Source organism: Pipistrellus hanaki (assembly GCF_964339955.1).
Source record: "Pipistrellus hanaki genome assembly, chromosome: 3".
Lineage (NCBI taxonomy): Eukaryota > Metazoa > Chordata > Mammalia > Chiroptera > Vespertilionidae > Pipistrellus > Pipistrellus hanaki.
In genome coordinates this window covers 142,463,168-142,483,244 of record NC_140505.1, presented here as the reverse complement: position 1 = coordinate 142,483,244, position 20,077 = coordinate 142,463,168, and the positions used below count along the sequence as shown (strand labels likewise).

General features: G+C 41.9%; 1 protein-coding gene across 9 annotated transcripts in view; it reads left to right on the top strand.

Moving 5' to 3' along the window:
• SCN8A (sodium voltage-gated channel alpha subunit 8) overlaps window positions 1-20,077 on the top strand; it is a 179,391-nt gene that overhangs the window by 42,543 nt on the left and 116,771 nt on the right. For 8 of the 9 annotated variants that reach the window (XR_014794460.1, XR_014794461.1, XM_084877343.1 and 5 more), the window contains exon 2: window positions 13,897-14,226. Coding sequence is in view for 7 of the 9 variants with exons in the window: in XM_084877343.1 (XP_084733469.1) it covers window positions 13,951-14,226 (276 nt within the window). In the remaining 2 variants the exon portion in view is untranslated. The remainder of the gene's footprint in view (window positions 1-13,896; window positions 14,227-20,077) is intronic. The other variant, XM_084877342.1, reaches the window with a different exon arrangement.

Here is a 20,077-nt window from a genome sequence, read left to right as displayed (position 1 = left end):
TTCTCCCATACAGTCTCATAGAAGTGTGAGCAGTGCTTCTGAATTTGGTCAGTAGGTTATCTTCTAGTTACTGTGTAGTGGGACTAAGCATGTAGTGGGACTAAGCATGTAGCCATTAGTGATTGATCCAGGAAGTGAAGAGCAAACCTTGTGGTGCCTGTATCCAGACCTTTTATCCATGCCCTCGCTCTGCCACTCAATGCTGCTTGAATGCCCTATGATTTGACCCAGTTTGGGTGTCTTTTTTGACCAATGAAACAACCTGAGTGTTGCCAGAATAGCAAAACCCCATGCCAGGTGTTAATTCTCATGTTGTCATTAAAAGTCTTCTGGGGGTGACATGAGAGGAGTGAATTGGACTTCAGGCTCACTCCCTGCTCCAGTCACAGCAGAGCTGCTTTCGTCTTTATTGTATATAAACATTTCTTCTGTGGAGCAGGCAAATGCTTGACCTCAGTCATTGTCAGAAGCATCATGGAACAGGGGGAAGCTTGGAGCTTTGGCAGGAGGTTGTTTCCCATGTTAACCTTGGGAGTTTATATTTTTGCTTGGAGTCGGTTTCCTCACTTGTAAAATGAAGCTGTCAATACTGCCTAATTAGGTTGTTGTGAGGATTAAAGGTAATTTTTAAAATATATATATATTTTATTGATTTTTTACAGAGAGGAAGAGAGAGGGGTGGATTTTTATTTATTTTGTGAAGATTAGAAACATCGATGAGAGAGAATCATCGACCAGCTGCCTCTTGCACACCCCCTACAACCAAGGTACATGCCTTTGACCGGAATCGAACCTGGGACCTTTCAGTCTGCAGGGTGACGCTCTATCCACTGAGCCAAACCGGTTTTGGCTAAAGGTAATTTTTATAAAATGTCTGACAATCTGTATATAAAAGCCTAAGCAACCATTACGATAGAACAACCGGAACAACTGTTCTTTATTCTGCGCACTGACCACCAGGGGGCAGATGCTCAATGCAGGAGCTGCCCCCAGACAGCAGGCCCCCGATCACTGATGGGTCCTGCTGGCCAACCTCCTGGTCCCTCCCCACAGCTGGCAGGCCCCAGGCTGGGACGGGGAACCGGGTGGTTAGTGGCAGACACAGCCCCTTTCCCAGGGGGGCAAGGGCTGGCTCTCTCCTCAGGGTCAGCGGCCAACCTCTCTGGTCCCTCCCAGGCTAGCAGGCCCCAATTGCTTGAGCCCGGTGTCTGGTGCCCATCAGTCAGCTGAGCAGCGCCACTGTGGGAGTTCATTGACCACCTGGGGTCAGCTCCTGCATTGAGCTTCTGCCCCCTGGTGGTCAGTGTGTGTCATAGTGACCAGTTGATCATTCTACAAATTACTTAGGCTTTTATATATGTAGGTAGTCCCAGATCCATTGTTGTAAGAGTTGTCCATTGAATCTGGAGTTGAAAGAGACGTAGTCGTTATTTTGTGTAATAGTTTTAGAACTGTCCTGACACTTTGCAGGAATGTCTTCAGGGTGACATGAGTGGAGGGAGGTAGACTTCAGGCATAGATGCTTTTCCCTGTATTCTAGATTGACATTTCATCTAAGATTTCATTTGAACTTTTTCTCATTGAATACAAAAACGTTTTAAATTTTTAGTCCAGCTTTCTACCACCCAGTGCAGGATATACTTTACAACATGACTGACAAATAGTGACTTACGAGAATGTGTATCAGTGTTCTAAGTTCTAAGCCTTCATGTGTTTTAAAGCTTTGGTAAATCCTCTTAGGGAAGCAAACTTTGCTTAGCCTGTCAGAGTTCAGGGCAGTTAATTAATATTTATGAAATCATAGAGCAGAAAGGATCTTAGAAGAGATGCAGAGACGGGGAAAGAGTGCTGATAACAAGAAGTAGTTTTTCACTCTGTGTTCAGGACACAGATCCTGAAGCCAAACAGCTGAATCCCACTCTGTGATCTAGGGCAAGCTGCTTAACCTCTCTGTGCTTCCGTTTTCTCATCAATAATATGAGATAATAACAATACCTCACAGGGTTATTAGCAGAATCAAAATAATTATGGAAAATCTCTTAGCACTGAGCTTAGTATGTTGTAAGGCTCAGTGCTAAGAGATTTTCCATAATTATATAAATGGATCATTTAACTACTACTATTGGTAGTAGTATGACCATCATTATTTATTGATTTCCACTTCTGTATCATCTCATTTAAGATGCAAATGAAGAAATGCAGAGGCTATAAGATAATTTGCCCAAAGTCAACACAGCTGGCTCTATAAATCATTTCACTCACCTCCCTCCTTTTATAAATAAGACCAAGACTTGGGTAGATGAATGAATTTATTAAGGGCCACCCTGCTGGTCAGTGACATCAGTTTCTTAGTCTTGGCCCAGGATTGTTTCTCTTTAGGGGGTGTAGTAGAGATCTTGATCTGATGTCTTCATTTAAAAAAAAAAAAAATCTCTATGGCAAAGATGATGTCAGCTGTCCAAAACCATTATTTTGGTTGGAAATTGCCAAGCTTTATAGAAGCATATGGGCTAGGATCTTACTGATCATGGGGAGCAGAAACCTTATAATCCTCATTATAGTCAAATGCCATATTTTTTAAGATGACAAAGATAAGATCAAATATTGTGACGTAACTTATGATTTCTATATGCTATGAAAAAAAGTATATGCAGACCAAAGTAATAAGACCCTGGGATGTTACCAATGCTAACGTGGTCCATACCTTCATCCTCAGTTGTGAAATATGTTCTAAGTCCACCAAGCACTGCCACCATCTCTTTCTCTGGTAAGAATGAAATCATTTTTATTTCTCAGTTCAACTTGGCAAGCATGCCTCTGGCTATATGTATTCTATAATGTAATAGAGGTTACATTGCCCGCATTAGTCTTATATATATATGATATATTGTTACCCCTTAACTACCTGTACACTTGGATTTTTGTATCAATTGAAAAATGAACATTTATAGTGTTTAGTGTCACCAATTGCCCAATAAAAATTTATTTCTACAATGATGTCAGTTTTGTTTAGTAGGATTTATGCAATGATTTGTAGGAATTGTTTTGGATTTTTATTTATTTTAAGAAGATTGAGTGGAATGGAAAAAAATAAAACTGGTGATACAAGTGGTGTTAAGAGCTAATATTTACTGTTCTCTTTCTACATGTTAAGACAATTTATTAACCCCTGTATTTAATAGGTCTTTGATATTTAAATAGGTCTCATGGTCATTATATAGTAGAGTGGCAGAGCTTAAAACCAAAAACCACGGGATTTCTGGTCAGAAACAGTGAACTTAAGCTGATTAGCTACTATGTCCAATTGTGAAGGAGCATGTTATATCCAAATATAACGTGTTGATTCCTTTTTTTCTCAGTTACAATTGGGAATTAATATTTTTTACTATATACAGCTACTCCCTCCACTCCAACCATAGTCCTTCATATGGAGGGATTTTTGCCGTTTCCACTCTGCCCAGTAAATGCTTACGGGAGAAAGTATAAAATGGGAACTTCTCATCCAGGCTCTAGGGAGGTACCTAGAAGCCAGTCTTAGATATCTGAGATAAAATACAGCTTACTAACTATTTCAGTCCTCCTTCCTAGGTATGAGCACCTACTGATTGAAATGTCTTTTTTTCTTTTCTTTCTTCTTTTTTTTTTTTTTTTTTTTTTTTTTTTAGATGCTAAACATTATGCCAACAGTTTAGTTCTCCAGAAAACATAGAAACAATTAGTAGAAAATAAGACAAAGTGTACTTCCTCTTTAGACCATTGTGTGGGGATGGGAGGAGAGGGGACCAAATAGGTGATAAAGAGAGTCTCAATGTTACTGTGAACGTTACGGTTCCTACAGGAAACAGGGTGAAACCTGAGGTGCATGTTAGAATTGAAGCAAAGAGAAGTAGACAACTACAGGTCACAAAAATGAAATCTTTTCCAATTATAAAGCAAGACAAATTGTAGCGTAACTTACCCTGGCCAGGTAGCTTGGCTGGAGCACAGTCCCGTACACCAGAAGGTTCAATTCCTGGTCAGGGCACATGCCTAGGATTTGGGTTCGATTCTCTGGTTGGGGCATGAACAAGTAGCAACCAATCAATTTTCTCTTCTCCTCTCTCTCTAGCCCTGTCTCTCCCCCCATCCCTCGCTCACATCCCCTCTATCTAAAATCAGTAAACACATATCCTTGGGTGAATGTTTTTGGTTTTTTTGGTTTTTTTTAAGGTATTTTATTTTGAGTCAGGAGGCTAGTGAGGAGAATGACAATAGATGTGGAGCAACAACCAGAGTCTACAAAGAGTTTCGTGTGTGGTTATAAAGGGAAAGGCTCCCGTGCCTTGTGGAAGAAAGAAAAGAAATGTGGAAAGCCAGTTAAACTTTGGGGGGAATCGGTGGTGGGGGATAGGTGACGAAGTAGAGGAAAGTCTTGGTGTGCAGTGAGTTGGCAGTGCCGGACGGTAGAGGTGTGATGACGCCTGGGTTGGGCTACGTGTTGATGAACAGAAGAGCGGGCTTGGTAGTTGTCTGACTGTGGAGACCAGGTGGACACCTGTCCTCATTTGGGGCTGCCGAGACACTTTCCGGTCTACTTAAAATCACAGGAACCATTGTTTTGACTTCATTTAAAAGCATTTTTAGGTCAAAATATTCAAGTACTCAAAAATGAGGGTACTTCGCAAATATCTTCTGGAAGAGTTCTTTATCATGGACTTTCTTAAAATGATGGTTAATCTTTCATTTATATCCATAGTAGGCATCTTTCAAAGCATTCTATCAACAGACCCTTCAAAGCATTTCTGCAGGAAGACATAATGTAAATCAACCAAGACTGTGTATCTCAAACGGATCAGGAAGAGATCAGGTGTATAAAACCAGATACGGAGAGTCCAGCTTTAGGGACATTTGGTGGGTGTGAAGCTGAGGAAGAACACACTTCAAAGAGCCTCACGAAGTAGACAGCCAATGAGAAGAATGAGGGTGAGGCTGAGCCATCGGAGCTTGCCAGTGGGAGAGCCAGATTTTGAGGTTATTAAGAGGGACCTAGGACTGCAGTTTTTGTTTCAAATGAATAAAATGAAGGTTTGATACAATTGTTTTTATTTCCATTTCCAGAACTGTTATATGTATGATTTTCCAAAATGAAATCTGTAAATGACAAAGCAGAAAGGTGGCAGCCTGGCATGCAGCTGTCGCTGGAGGAGGGAGGGGCTGGGAGCGGGGACAGTGTAAACTTACCCATCTGGCCGCACTTCTCTCTCCCCCTGCCTGCAGTAAGAGCCGCCCACCTTCCTCCCAGCGCAGAACTGCTCCTCTGGCTGATTCCACATGAGCTATGTATGCGGAGAGCTGGCTGGCCGTCCTCCGAGTCTAGCTGCAGTTCTATACAAGCTTCTTCTCTTCTTTCAGTTGTTAAATCTTTTCCTTGAACTTCAGAACCTACTGCCCATTTGGTGTCTCTATTTGGACTCAGACTCTGTATGTTCAAAAGTGAAGTCATCATCTTACCTGGGCATTACATCATATTTTATTTCCTGTCTCAGGGAATTTCACTACCTCCTTTCATTAGCCCATAACAGAAATCTGGGTCTCTTTCTGGAGTTTTGTTCTTCCTTACCCCCCACTTCATTTAGTTGACAAGACTGTTTGGTACCTTATCCCCAGTGCTGCTGCCTGGTTCAAACCATCCTTATCTCTCAACTAAACTCTTCCCTCTGATCGTGCTTCTCCTCCACACCATTACCCCATCCCCCTCATTCTCTACACTGTAGCCAGAATGATCTTTCTAAAATATAACTTTAAGTCTTCCTACTGCCTTCGGGATAAAAACAAAAACTCCTTCCCATGGTAACCACTTTACCTTCTTGATGTGGCACCTGCTTACCTGTTTGTTCATTGTCTCAAGTCCACTTATTCTGAGCTGTTTGCAGTGCCCAAGTGGCTTGATCTCCCTTGTCTGTGGTGTTCTTGTATATGCTTTTTCTTACTGACATCCATTTTCTGCCACCTCCACTCCGCAAATTCTCCTTCAGGCTTTAGCTAAGATGTCACTTTCTCTAGGAAGCCTTCCATGATTTTTCCAAACTAGATTAGGTGTCTTGCTTGTGTATGTCTATAAAAGCCTATTTTACTTTATTGGGTTTGTCATACTGCACCTCACCTGTCTACTTGTCTACCACCCCCAGAAGACTTTAAAAGTCCTGAAGGCAGGTAGTTATAATAATAATTATTATTATTATTTTAAATATATTTTATTGACTTTTTTTACAGAGAGGAAGGGAGAGGGATAGAGAGCTAGAAACATCAATGAGAGAGAATCATCGATTAGCTGCCTCCTGCACATCCCCTACTGGGGATGTGTCCGCAACCAAGGTACATGCCCTTGACTGGAATCGAACCTGGGACCCTTGAGTCCACAGGCCGACGCTCTATCCACTGAGCCAAACCGGTTTTGGCATAATTATTATCAGTACAGTTTCTGGCATATAGTAAGGGCACAGTAAATGTCTTAGGTATTTTTTCCCCTCTCTTTTAAAGAAAACTGTGGTAAAATATATATAATATAAAATTTATCATTTTAACTATTTTAAATGTACAATGCAGTAGTATTAAGTACATTCACCTTGTGCAGCCTTCACCACTGTCCACTAACATTATACCAAACTGAAAACAGCATACCCATTAAACAATGCTCCCATCCCCTCGCCTTCAGTAACCACTCTTCTATTTTTTGTCTCTAGGCACTTGACTATAGGTACCTCATATAAATGAAATTATACAATATTTGAATTTTTGTATCTAGTTTAATCACTTAGTGCAGTATCTTCAAGGTTCATCCATGTTGTAGCATGTGTCAGAATTTCCTTCCTTTGCAAGGCCCAATAATATTCTATTGTATGTCTGGAACACATCTTGTTTATCCAGTCATCTGTCCACGGACATCTGGGTTGTTTTCACATTTTGGCTATTGTGACTAATGCTGCTGTGACTGTGGGTGTACAAATATCTGGTTGAGTCCCTGCTTTCAGTTCTTTTGGGTATATACCTAAAAGAGGAATTGCTTCATCTTATGGTAATTCTGTGTTTAATTTTTTGAGGAAATATCATACTGATTTTCATAGCAGCACAAGGGTATCAGTTTCTTCACATTCTTGCAAACACTTATTTTCTGTTGTTGTTGGGTTTTTTTGTTTGTGTGTGTGCTTTGCTTTATAATATCCATCCCAATGAGTGTGAAGTGGTATCTCGCTGTGGTTTTGATTTCCATTTCCCTAATGATAAGTCACCTGAGCATTTTTTTTTCTTTTGGTTATTGGCCATTTGTATATCTTCTTTGGAGAAATGTCTAGTCAAGTTCTTAATTCATTGCTTAGGTTGTTTGTTGTTTTTTTTTTTGTTGGGCTGTAGGAATTCTTTATATATTCTGAGTATTAAACTCCTATGAGTTGCAAATATTCCTCGCATTCTGTGGATTGCTTTTTCACTCTCTTGGTTGTGTCCTTTTATGCACAAAGGTTTTTAATTTTTATGAAGTCCAAATTTTTCTTTGTTGCTGCACTTTTGGTGCCAAATGCAAGAAATCGTTGCCAAATCCAATGTCTTGAAGCTTTTCCCCTATGATTTTTCTAAGAGTTGTACAGTTTTAGCTTTTACTACATTTAGATATTTTATCCACTTAGAGTTAATTTTTGTATGGTATAAGGTAAGAGTCCAACTTTGTTCTTTTGTATTTAGATAACCAGCTTTCCCAGCACCATTTATTGAAAAGACTGCCCGTGCCCCATTGAATGCTTTTGACACCCGTGTTGAAAATCACTTGGCCATACGTGTGAGGGTGTGTTTCTAGGCTCCAGTCTGTTCTGGTCGGTGTATCTGTCTTTTGTCAGGTCCACGCTGCTTTGGTCACTGTGTTTGTAGTGACCTTTGATATCGGAAATTGAGTTCTTCGGTTTCGTTCTTTTTAAAGTCTGAGACAAGTTTTAATACTACTTGCTCCTGACATTTTTTTTTTCTTGTGTGCCTTTGCCTAAAGTGTTTTCGTTAACAATTCCACCTAATGTCTTTCTTCCTTCTTCCCTGTTGTAAGCTCATTCAATGCCAATTTTCTTTCTCTCTCCCAGTCTTTTCTCCTTAATTTAGATTCATATTTATTTGTATGTGTCCAGGCTACAGCTGGCATTTTAAAGTCTTAGTCTTCCCGGATGACCAAAGGACTCGAGAGCCTTGGTCATCTGTGGTCCCCAACTTTGAGTCTCGTTCAGTCTTTTTTGGAACTCTATAAGGGTTAAAAGTCACTTTCATTGTTCTTTCGTCACCTTAGCATGGCAGGAAGAAGAAGATAGTAGTGGAATGATGTGCAGGGTGAATTATCTAAGAGACAGTGGTGTAGTGAAAAGAGCATTTTACCGGTATTGGAGGCAAGAACTGTGTACCCTGGCTCTGCATCTGTCACTAACTTGCAGTTAGACAACATAGCCTCTCTTATTTAACTTACTGATAAGTTTATTACAGTAAGAATAGTTGGACTATATGGTCTAAGTCCTAAAAAGGTTATTTTTAGTTTTTGCAAGACAATTTCCTCAGAAGGGAGAAGGAGTTTAAGCTGGTTTTAATGGATGAATAGAATTCAGGTAAGAAGGAAAGAGAGACTGCAGGAGATTTAAAACAAGGAAATGAAAGTATATTTAGGAATCAATGAAAATAACAGTAACCAGACTTTTTTTAAGTGAGGCTGAGTCAGTTGGTTATCCACATAGCAAAAGAATTAACCTTGACCTCTATCTCACAAGATATACAAAAATCAATTTTAAATGATTTGAAATCTAAATAAGAAAAGTAAAACAATGAAGCTTCTAGAAGAAAACATAGACTATTAGCTTCATCATTGTAGGATAGGCAAAGATTTCTAGAACAAACAAACAAAAGAATGTTTACCAGTTAGAATGGATAATTAAATTGTGCTATATTCAAACACAGAATACTACACAGTAATAAAAAATTATCATGCTACACATACAACAAAGATGAATTTCACAGAAATAATGTTGAAAGAAAGAAGACAGACCCTGAAGAGTATACTTATATTCCATTTATATGAAGTTCAAGAACAGGCCAAACTAATCTGTGGTGATGGATGTCAGATAACCATGGCTGGGAGAGTATGGGGTTAGTGGGTATTGACAAGAGAGCCATCTGGAGTGCTGGAAATAAATACGTATCTTGATCTGAGTAATAGTTACACAGATATATATACTAGAGGCCTGCTGCATGAAAATTCATGCACTGGATGGGGGCGTCCATTGGCCTGGCCTAGCCCCTCTCACAGTCCGGGAGCCCTCAGGGGTGGGAGGCGACCCAGCAATCAGGGAAAGGCAATACCCCATCACACTGCTGCTGCCGCCACTGCTGGCAGCTCAAGTTCTTAGCTGGCTGCAGTTACCTGAGCCTCGGATGGCCTGGGTGGCTGGGCAGCCACCATCTGAGGCTTGCCCACACACCTCCCCTCCCCTCTGGCAGGGCTGAAAGGACTGGGGGACTCCAGCGAGGCTGAGGGAACTGGGCACCACTATCTTGTGGCTATGGGCGTCGCCATATTTGTGATGGCGTGCCAGTCAATTGGAATATTCTCTAAGGAGGAAATATTCAAATTGACTGGCACACCATCACAAATATGTATAGACACACACATGTGCACACACAAAATAACAAATAACCAGTCTATGCACTTAAGACATATTCACTTGTACTATGTTCTACCTCAGAAAAACAAAATAGAAAACCAAAACAAAAACAGTTACCCAAGTAAACGCTCTTGCAGGGAAGCAATAGAAGAAAATGCTTGAGAAGTGAGGTTGTAAAAAGCTTCGAATGGCAGTGAAATGGGTTCAGTCCATAACTCTGAGAGTTCAGAGGGAGGGAAATGACATAATGGAAGCATACTGTTAGGGAAACAGATCTTTGGAGAGGTGCTGGTGGACTGGAGATTGGTCCACACGTGGGAGATTGTTGCATATGACCTGAATTAGGGTGATGCTGTTTTTTCTTTATTTGTTTTTCACTATTTAATGTCTTTTTTTTTTTTTTTCAATTACAGTTTACATTCAATATTTTGTATTAGTTTCGGGTGTACAGCATAGTGGTTAGAGAATCATATACTTTACAAAAGTGTTCCCCTGACGTTTCCAGTATCCACCTGGCACCATACATAGTTATTACAATATTGCTGACTATATATTCCCTATGCTATGCTATACTTCCCCATGTCTATTTTGTAACTACCAATTTGTACTTCTTAAACCCTCACCTTTTCACCCACTTCTCTAACCCTCTTCCCCTTGGCAGCCATCACTGTTCTCTGTTCATGAGTCTGCTTCAATGTTGTTTGTTTATTGTTCTTTGGATTCTACATATAAGTGAAATCATGTAGTATTTGTCTTTCTCTGACTGACTGAGTGGGTGATGCTATTTTAAATGGAAACTCAGAAGGAAGAATTAGTAAGGCTGGTGAATGGTAGGGCAAGGACAGCAAAGACGACAGGGCAAACGTGACTGAGGTCCCATGCTTGGGTGGCTGGAAAAACGTTGGCCCCAACAACAGAATTAAGAAAGCCCGGAGGAGGGATCAGTTTGGGAAATAAAAACGTGTGTAGTTTGTGTGTGTGTGTGTGTGTGTGTGTGTGTGTTTAAAGACTATATATTTTTATTGATTTCAGAGAGGAAGGGAGTGGGAGAGAGAGATAGAAACATCAATGATGAGAGAGAATCATTGATTGGCTACCTTGTAGAGGTCAAGCCCCCAACCTGGTCATGTGCGCTGATCGGGAATTGAATCATGACCTCCTGGTTCATAGGTTGACACTCAACCACTGACCAACACCAGTCAAGCCCAACAAAAACGTGTAGTTTTTAATGCTTTAGTTTTGAAGTGGTGACAGCAGTTGTGGGGCTCAGAAGAACAGTCAGGGCTCTTCGGATAGGAATCTGAAAATCACCCACGTACAGATTATTTTGAGTAGATGAGAGCCCTGAAAGAAAGTGTATCAGAGAGATTGCAAAAGGCCAGCCTTGGAAAAGGAAAAGGTTGTAGGGAAGAGGAGACTGCAGATGTGGACAGAACCAGGATCATTCATAGCAAACGAAGGTAGAGTGGGGGCAGGGGTGAAGATTAAAGGAGAAGATACAAAAGTTGGCGAGGAAAAGGAAAGATTGCGGATGTCCTCGAGAGCAGGGGTAAGTGAAGGAACATGGTCTTGGGCAGTGGTCGGCAAACCGCGGCTCACGAGCCACATGCGGCTCTTTGGCCCCTTGAGTGTGGCTCTTCTACAAAATACCACGGCCTGGGCAAGTCTATTTTGAAGAAGCAGCGTTAGAAGAAGTTTAAGTTTAAAAAATTGGCCTCTCAAAAGAAATTTCAATCGTCGTACTGTTGATATTTGGCTCTGTTGATTAATGAGTTTGCCGACCCCTGGTCTTGGGGAAGTCAGGAGAAAATAGGATCTGGAAGCAAAGGCAGAGGACTTAGCCTTGGACAGCTTTACCTGTGAAGAACCTGGGTGTGTATATCAGGTCACAAGAGTTTGTCAGCATCTTCACTGACTTCCTTGCAGTATTGTTTGTCCTCTAAGTAGGACCTGAGGGAGACTCAAAGTTGAAAATGAGTGTGGCTTTGGGAACCATGGAGTCTCAGGGAATTGGACTAATTTTGGGTTCCAGACATACTCCAGTTCTCTGTGGAAGGATACAAAAGTTTAAAATGCCACCCATGACCTCTGGGAATTTATATGGTGCAATTCAAGAATAATTAAAAGCCAAAGCAAATGTGAGTAGGGTGTTTTGAGTCCTGACTATGTCATTTTCTAGCGTGTAATTTAATGATATCTACCTCATATGTTGTTCTGGAGATTAAATGAACTAACACAACCAAGGTGCTTGGAATGATGCCTGGAACATAGTAAGTACATGGTAAATGTTAGAGAGGATCATGATAAAGCTTTAGGAGTTCACAAGGGGAAAAATTAGTCAAGGCTGGAGCTGGTGGGAAGGCTCTTAGAGGAATGGGGGTTTATGGAAGGTAATTCAGGAATAGATAAGAGGAAATGGGTGAAGAAGAAGGAATTCTAAATTAGGGGAAACATTGTAAATGAAGTCTTAGATTAGAAAAGCTGTTGGTCTTTGCGTGTAACTTGCTCGATGACTCAGATGATTCCTGTGGTGAAGCACTGGGGGTTAGGGTAGGATAGGAGGAGGGAGAGCTGACATTTGTCATACTGAAAGAAGTGTGAGGTGAGGACTCCGAGCTCTTTGGCTGTGATTCTTATCCTGGCCCGGTGACTTTGGGCGGGCTGTCCGGCCTCTTAGGCCCCCACGCCTCCTAATCTGTGAAATGAAGTGGACGGGATCTGCAGTCCCCGCAGCTGTGAAATGTCATGCCTCCTGTGTGAACACGATGTATATTTGAACGGAGCAGTGCTCTGTGCACAGCGTGAAGCTGGCAGGTCTGTGTGGGGCCGACTGGTGCCTCTGGCCTCATTCATCCTCATTCGTCCTGTGCCGTAAGCCGACCAGCCTGCACGCGGACACACTTACTGCCTTTGCAACACTTAGCCATCGCCAACCCTAGGGAGACCCGGGATCTCTGCGGGCGTATTTATAAAAGGAGCCTTGGGTATTTCACTCCCAAACTATTTAGAGTTAACTGTACGACTGTTCTCTTGAGGAGCCTAGCGTTTTATGGATAGTGCCTTAAAGTGGACCCCGAGGGCTAAGTAGGAGCGAAAGAACAATCTCTAGCTTTAAAAAAAAATCTCAAGTTGTCTTTGTGGAACTCACCAAACTGAAGGAGCAGCAGATGAACTGCTCGTAGCACCCTAAATAAAGCTTTCCTGGTCCTTTTGTGCCGGTCACCAAACAATGTACCTTCAGGGAGCCCTTTGTCGCAAGGCATGGACTTATAAACCTGTTTAAATGTAAATGAAAATTGCTTTCAAAGACCATGCTTACATAGAAGCCTTTAGCTCTGTCACGGCTCTCCCTCACTTTCTCTTTTCAGAAGGGAACTGTAGTTTGTCACTCTGTTCTCTCTCCCCGGCCTTCCTGGTTGGAACCCTCTCGGGCTGCATGCAGCTTTCTGCTGCCGTTCTCCCTGCGGGCTGCAGTGCCGCCGCCTCAGAGGAGGCCTCTGCCATGCCTCTGCCTCTGCCTCTCTTCGCTGCTGCGGGGAGGTGCGCGGAGCAGGTTCCGCCTCTCCACGGAGGGATGTGCTTTGTGTTTGTCCCGGCAGGAGCCTGGTCATCAGAGAAGGCACTTCTGAGCTTTTATACTGGATGGGTTTTGCACACCTTGGTGAATTGGGGGGGGAGGGGGATCTTGAAACAGAAGAGCCAACGCCGATGAAAGCTATTTTATCTGCATTTTGTGCCTCCGGAGTTTTGAAAGGTTCAGTGTGTTCAGAAGCTGAAAAGACTGACAGTTTCCCCTTGGGTTGTCCTTGGGAGTTGCAGTGTTTCTCTGGGAAGAGGTGTTCCTGGAAAGGCAGGGGACTTGTCCAAAGCTAACGTGTACGCCTGGGTGGTGGTAAAAGTGCCCTATCCGTTTAGAATAGACGTTCCTTGAGGATATGGAATGTATCTTTGTACAGTAGTTGTATGTGGTGGCAGCTTACGTGAATAATAAGTACCGGCATTCAGGAAGCTCCCGTCTTTTGACCTTCTCGCTGATCATTCCCCTGAGGGGCGGTTATGAACCTGACCCGGTCCATTCATGCCGCAGATTTTCCTGAAGAGAAAGGCATCGCCCTGTCACGGGAGCGACGATGTGGTGCAAAGGTTGTGAATGAAGGCCGAGGGGGATGGTTCGGCCCGGCCTCCCTCCCGCGCCGTGATTGATTAATGCTGTCTGTGTTGCCTTTCCTCCCAGAGCTGACCTGTCCGGGACGCAGCATCACTAACGAAGCTGCTGCAGGATGAGAAGATGGCAGGGCGGCTGCTCGCACCACCAGGCCCTGATAGTTTCAAGCCTTTCACCCCCGAGTCGCTGGCCAACATCGAGAGGCGCATTGCCGAGAGCAAGCTTAAGAAGCCGCCCAAGGGGGACGGCAGCCACCGGGACGACGATGAGGACAGCAAGCCCAAGCCCAACAGCGACCTGGAGGCCGGGAAGAGCCTGCCTTTCATCTACGGGGACATCCCGCAAGGCCTGGTCGCTGTCCCCCTGGAGGACTTTGACCCGTACTATTTGACGCAGAAAGTGAGTGGCTGCAGGAGGAGGGGCAGCCTCTGATTCCCCTCTCCTCTCAGGCTTGGGGGAAACGGGAGTGAGAGCTGCCTCTTTGCCCAAGTTTGGATAAGTAGTTCACCTTTCGTTTCCGTGCTGGCTCGTGGGGGTTATTGTTCCGTTTAATTGCTGCTAAGGGTCATTTGTGGGCTGTGGCACTTCTGAACCCTCTTAGTGAGACTTACGTTTTTGGCTCCTGCCCAGATTAGAAGAGGACATAAATGGAATGGAAGTATTTAATAGAGTCCAAGAAAGATGACAGAGTAAAAGATGGCATATCCCTAAAGCATCTCACACTCGCATTCAAAATTCTATCTTTAAATATAAAGATGGCCCTGGCCGGTGTTGCTTCATGGTCAGAGCGTTGGTGTGCACTAAAGGGTCTCAGGTTCGATTCCTGGTCAAGGTGCATGGAGCTGTGTTGCAGGTTTGATCCATGACCAGGCAAATACAGGAGGCAACTAATCAATGTGTTTCTTTCACATGAATGTCTCTCTCTCTCTCTCCTCTCTCTCTCCTTCTCTCTCACCCTCTCTTCTCCTTCCCTCCCTCCCTCCTACTTTCTCTGAAAATCAATGGAAAAAATATTCTCAGGTGAAGGTTAGCAAAAAATAAATAAATAAGGATGGTGCTGGTATTGTGACATTAACAGAGCCTGTTAATACAGTGGAAATGATGGCTTGGTACTCTTACCAGCTCTATTTTTTACATTGAAGCATCGCTACTGGGCACAGGAATAGAATAGAGAAAGCCAAACTGGGCCAGTGAGGAGGGACTCTGGGTCTTTGGCCTTGTTACACAGTTACCTGGGTAGAGCGAGCACTGGTTCTTGCATTAGAGTTTCTCCTGTTATTCCTGCGAGTAAGGAGCATAAGTGAAAGAAATACCAATCTTCATTTGGTCGAATTTCAAAACTCCCTAACAAATATTTGACCAAGCCTTGGGTTTCTTTCTTATAATTAACTTACAAAACAAGGCGACAAGTAGAGAAGCAAAGCCCCTTGGGTAATCCACCAGCCAAGTAATTCGCCATTGAACAGTGAGGACTAACATTGGATACCATTTTAGGGGATCCCTCTTTTAACAGATATCATTAAGTAAGTAAATCAATCATTTTTCTAGATTTTGGGGGGGGGGGGAGCTTTGTGTAATTATATTTTTATAAATATAAAACTTACCTAAACTGCCTTTATTAACAACACTGCCTTTAATTAAATTGCCTTTTAGTATTTCCATTAAAAGAAATTTCCATTTCTTTGGCTTAATTATGGGACAGAAGTAAGACAAGGCCAATAGATCTCTTGACTTAGTTACACTTATGGGAGCACTTTTGGTTCAGCATGGCAAAAGCATCTAAGACCCTCTAATGGTCCTTTGCCCATGTACTTCTGTCGCAGCTCAGAACAAGTACAAAAATAGAAAAAAGTGGAATCAGTAGCTTATATCTTCCACTGGGAATTCAGAAAGTTTAAGGAACACAACATAATATAAAGAACAGCAGACTGGACGTAATGAATCCTGATTCCGCTGTAATTTACCATGCTTGTTACTTATATATTTTTCTTTTTTAGTATATGTGTTTTTCAAGCTGCAAAGTAATTTATGGGAAAAGAAAGTAGTAAGTGAAGAAAGAGACTTCTCAAAACAAATTCATGCCCTTGAGCGAGTCACTGCACATCTATATAGACCTAAATTTTCTCATCTAAAAACTGAGAAGTTGGACATAATTTTTAAGGATTTTTTTCAGATATCAAGTTCTGGAGCTCAGCAGTTTTCATAAACTGTCATCGATTTCCCCATTTACTCTTCCCTTTTTTGAGGTCTAACTTCTTTACGGGGGCCTTTGCGAGTAGGGGTACGTGGGTGAGAGAGGAGGCAAACTCACTTCCTGGGGAATATAGAATAAGGGAATATAGAAACTTCAGCTGTTTTTAGAGAAATACTTCAGTCATTGTAAAGTTTTGAGATATATTACCTTCCTCTTTCCTACACTTACACCCATGGTCTTATTAGAACTATAAATGAGTGATAAATTGCAGGATTCGGATTGTGCCTGCTTCACTAAGTTTGGCCAGTTGGTGTAACTTTTTCAGAAAGTACCCTGATAGCAATAAGCAGACAGGTAAGCCCTTGAGACCCTTGCCTTTCAGATGGCTAAAACCTCTTTACTTTTATTTGAACTCATTTTTTTTAACTCATATACAAATAAAATTTTCTTTTTTAAACCTGGCTTCATATATGAAAAGCATATAGAGCTATTTGCTGTCAGAGCCCAAGTGTTCCTTTTCATGCCTTCCCCACGATTCCTGCCCCAGAGACGATATATAATGTACCAGACAATATATAATGTATCAGTGGCCCTGGCCCGGGAGAGAGGAGCCAGAGAGGATGGGTTTCTGGCCCTGATCAGTATCATTCCCCGGGAACGCCAGGTATTGATAATGTTCCACTAGGGACTGGCTTTTCATGATAGACCATCTGACTTTAGCCTTTGGTTTCACCATAGAAGGTAAATAGTTCATGAAAAGAATAGCTTTAATTGTTATGTGGTTATTTTTTAAATCCTTAAAAAAACAGTTGTGAAATGTACCACCATACTATACCACCATGAAGAAAGTTCATAAGTACCTAATTGAATGATTATTATAAAGCAGACAAGGTAACACCCATGACAAGGAAGAACATTAGTAGCACTTCAAAAGTTTCAATTATACTTTTAAGTAAGGAATTTTCCAGTTGATTAAAAACAAGCTTGCTAAAGTTTACTTGAAAATCTTCACTGGCATTCCTTCTTACTAACTAGGCCTTTACTGGGTCAAATTAGCAAGGTTGCCCCTTCAAGGAAGCACACTGGGAATTAAAACAAATAAAAAAATTTTAAGGGTAGAAATGACTGTAAAAGGACATTCCGTTCTATAGTTTTTCCAGAACTGCCTTAAATAATTCTTGCAAAATAGAATTTCTTTTCTTTGCTAAATGATGAAAGTAGATTTCTTTGTCTTTTCAAATTAATTAATAATTTTTGTTACTCTTATAGAAACTTGTTTCTTATTTTCTTCCCTCTTTATTTTAAGGGTGAAAGAAAACTACTCCTCTATTAGTAAAGTTCTGGTTTCATCCCATTGTGGATTTCACACTATCTAGGCACAGAGAGCCTTAACATTTGTATATCACATTTTCTTTTCTTTTTTTAATATATTTTATTGATTTTTCACAGAGAGGAAGGGAGTGAGATAGATAGCAAGAAACATCGATGAGAGAGAATCATCGACCAGCTGCCTCCTGCACACCCCCCACCGGGGATGTACCCGCAACCAATGTACATGCCCTTGACCAGAATCGAACATGGGACCCCCTCAGTCCTCAGGCCGACGCTCTATCCACTGAGCCAAAACCATTTTCGGCTGTATATCACATTTTCAAGATACTCTTGTACCAGCTGTGCTGGTTTGAGCTGTCATATGCTTCTTGGGGTCCTCAACAGTATTGTCCATGTTGCATTTCAACTGACTTCCCCTGCTAGTTCTTGGAAAAACCTGGATGCCCCTCTCTTTGGATTGCCTCAGACCGCCCAATGCTACAACATTTCCCTTGCCTCTTGGTACCTTGTTCTAATGTCTCCTTTCTTTTGCTTTATTGTTTTTCAACTGATTCTTGTAAATAATTGAATTTGAGGACCACTTAACATTTTTTATTTATTTAATTTTTAAAATAGGTAATATATTTACATGGTTAAAAATTCAGTAAAAATATATTCTGCCAAAAGGCATTAAGTAAAAAATCTCCTTTTTATACTTCATTCTCTCTGCTCACTTCCTATCTCCCTGAGCAGGTAACGACTGTTAGTAGTATCTTCCAGAATTCTTTTATATATGTACAAGCAAAAACAAGTAAGTATTTCAAGGAACTCGGACTGTCCTGAATGCCTTTATTTTTTTGTTTTGTTTTCTCTCTGCTATTTTGTTACACCTGCTGAAGTCTAAATTTTGTTTTTTTGTTTTCCCTTCTTTTATAATATGGAATCTTAAGTTTTATCAGTGTAAATTCTCAATGCATTTCTCTTCTTCCCTCACTTTTATAGATAATCAAATCAAGGACTTTTTCAGTATTGCTTGTAGTGTGTCTCTGTGTTTACTACAAAAAATATTCTCCAATGCTTAATAATAACTTGTTGAGTCTTAAATGGCCATATTCAGTATATTTCTAATAACTGTCTTAAGGCAGCAAGAATTTCTATGGATAAGTTGAAAGAAAGCCTTCAGAGTATGCTCCTACCCCTTTTCCTATTTCTTAAAACTGGTCATTGATTTGTGCATTCTTTTTGTTTAATGTGGTATGTCCTCTTATAAGAAAGTCCTGGGGGTGGGGGTGGAGCTACGGAAGGTGGAGGAGGATAAAGTGGGGCTAAATGGTGATGGAAAGAAACTTCACTTGGGGTGGTGAACACATAATACGTTGTACAGATGCTGTGTTGTGGAATCGTGCACCTGGAACCTATATAGTTTTGTTAACCCTAATAAATTCAACTTTTAAAAAAGTCTCGTAAACAAAAATCAAAAGTATAGAATTGAATGAGCCTTTAAATAGGGCACATGTGGTTTCCCACAGCTCATTTATCTTCTACTTTTCATGTCTACCTTTCCTGCAAATTGAAGGCTACCTAGAATCATAGAAAATTATATTACGGTAGCCTTAGAGATCCTCTCATTTAGCCTCATCATTTTACAAATGTAATGAGGATTGAAGTTTTTTTTAGAAGCCAACCAACCAGCCCTTGCTCAGTTGGTTCAGCATTGTGGGATCAATTGTGGGATCAATTCCCAGTCAGGGTGCATGCTTGGATTGCTGGCTTGATCCCCAACCAGGGGCGTGCAGGGGTTAGCTGATCGATGTTTCACTATCACATTAATTGATTAAAGGGAGGGAGGAAGAGAGGGAGGGGGATAGAGAGTTAGAAACGTCGATGAGAGAGAAACATTGATCAGCTGCCTCCTGCACACCCATCACTGGGGATGTGCCCGTAACCAAGGCTCATGCCCTTGACTAGAATCGAACCTGGGACCCTTCAGTCTGCAGGCTGCGCTCTATTCACTGAGCTAAACCAGTCAGGGCTATATTCTTATCTATAATATATGCAAGATATGGTTGGACCTGTCTGGTCTATCTAATAAAGGTAATAAGCAAATTGACCGTCACTCTAACACACAATATGGCTGCCACAAGATGGCCAGCAAGGGAGGGCAGTAGGGAGGGACCAGGCCTGAAAGGAAGGGCAGTTGGGGAGGGACCAGGCCTGCTGGGGAGGGCAGTTAGAGGTGACCAGGCCAGTGGAGGAGGGCAGTTAGGGGCAATTGGCCTGGCAGGGGAGCCATTAGGCACAGATCAGGCTGGCAGGGGAATGGTTAGGGGGTGATCAGGCTGGCAGGCAGAAGCAGTTAGGGGTAATCAGACAGGAAGGTAGGCAAGCTGTTGGGTGCCAGCAGTCCTGGATTGTGAGAGGGATGTCTGATTGTCTGTTTAGGCCCCATCCCACTGTGGGATTAGGCCTAAATGGGCAGTCAGATATCCCTCGAGGGGTTCCAGATTGGAGAGGGTGCAGGCTGGGCTGAGGGACAACCCCACTTCCCCCAGTGCACGAATTTCATGCACCGGGCCTCTAGTATCTTTATAATTGCCTATTCACATTTATGCCTACCACATATGTTTTAGCAGTAGCAAACTACTAAGTAGTTTTCTTGGTGTCCCCTGTTTTCTAGCTTCTATCTCCTCCTCTTAGAAAGTACTCTGTACTTTGACTTCACCTTTTTTAAAATAAAAATTTTTT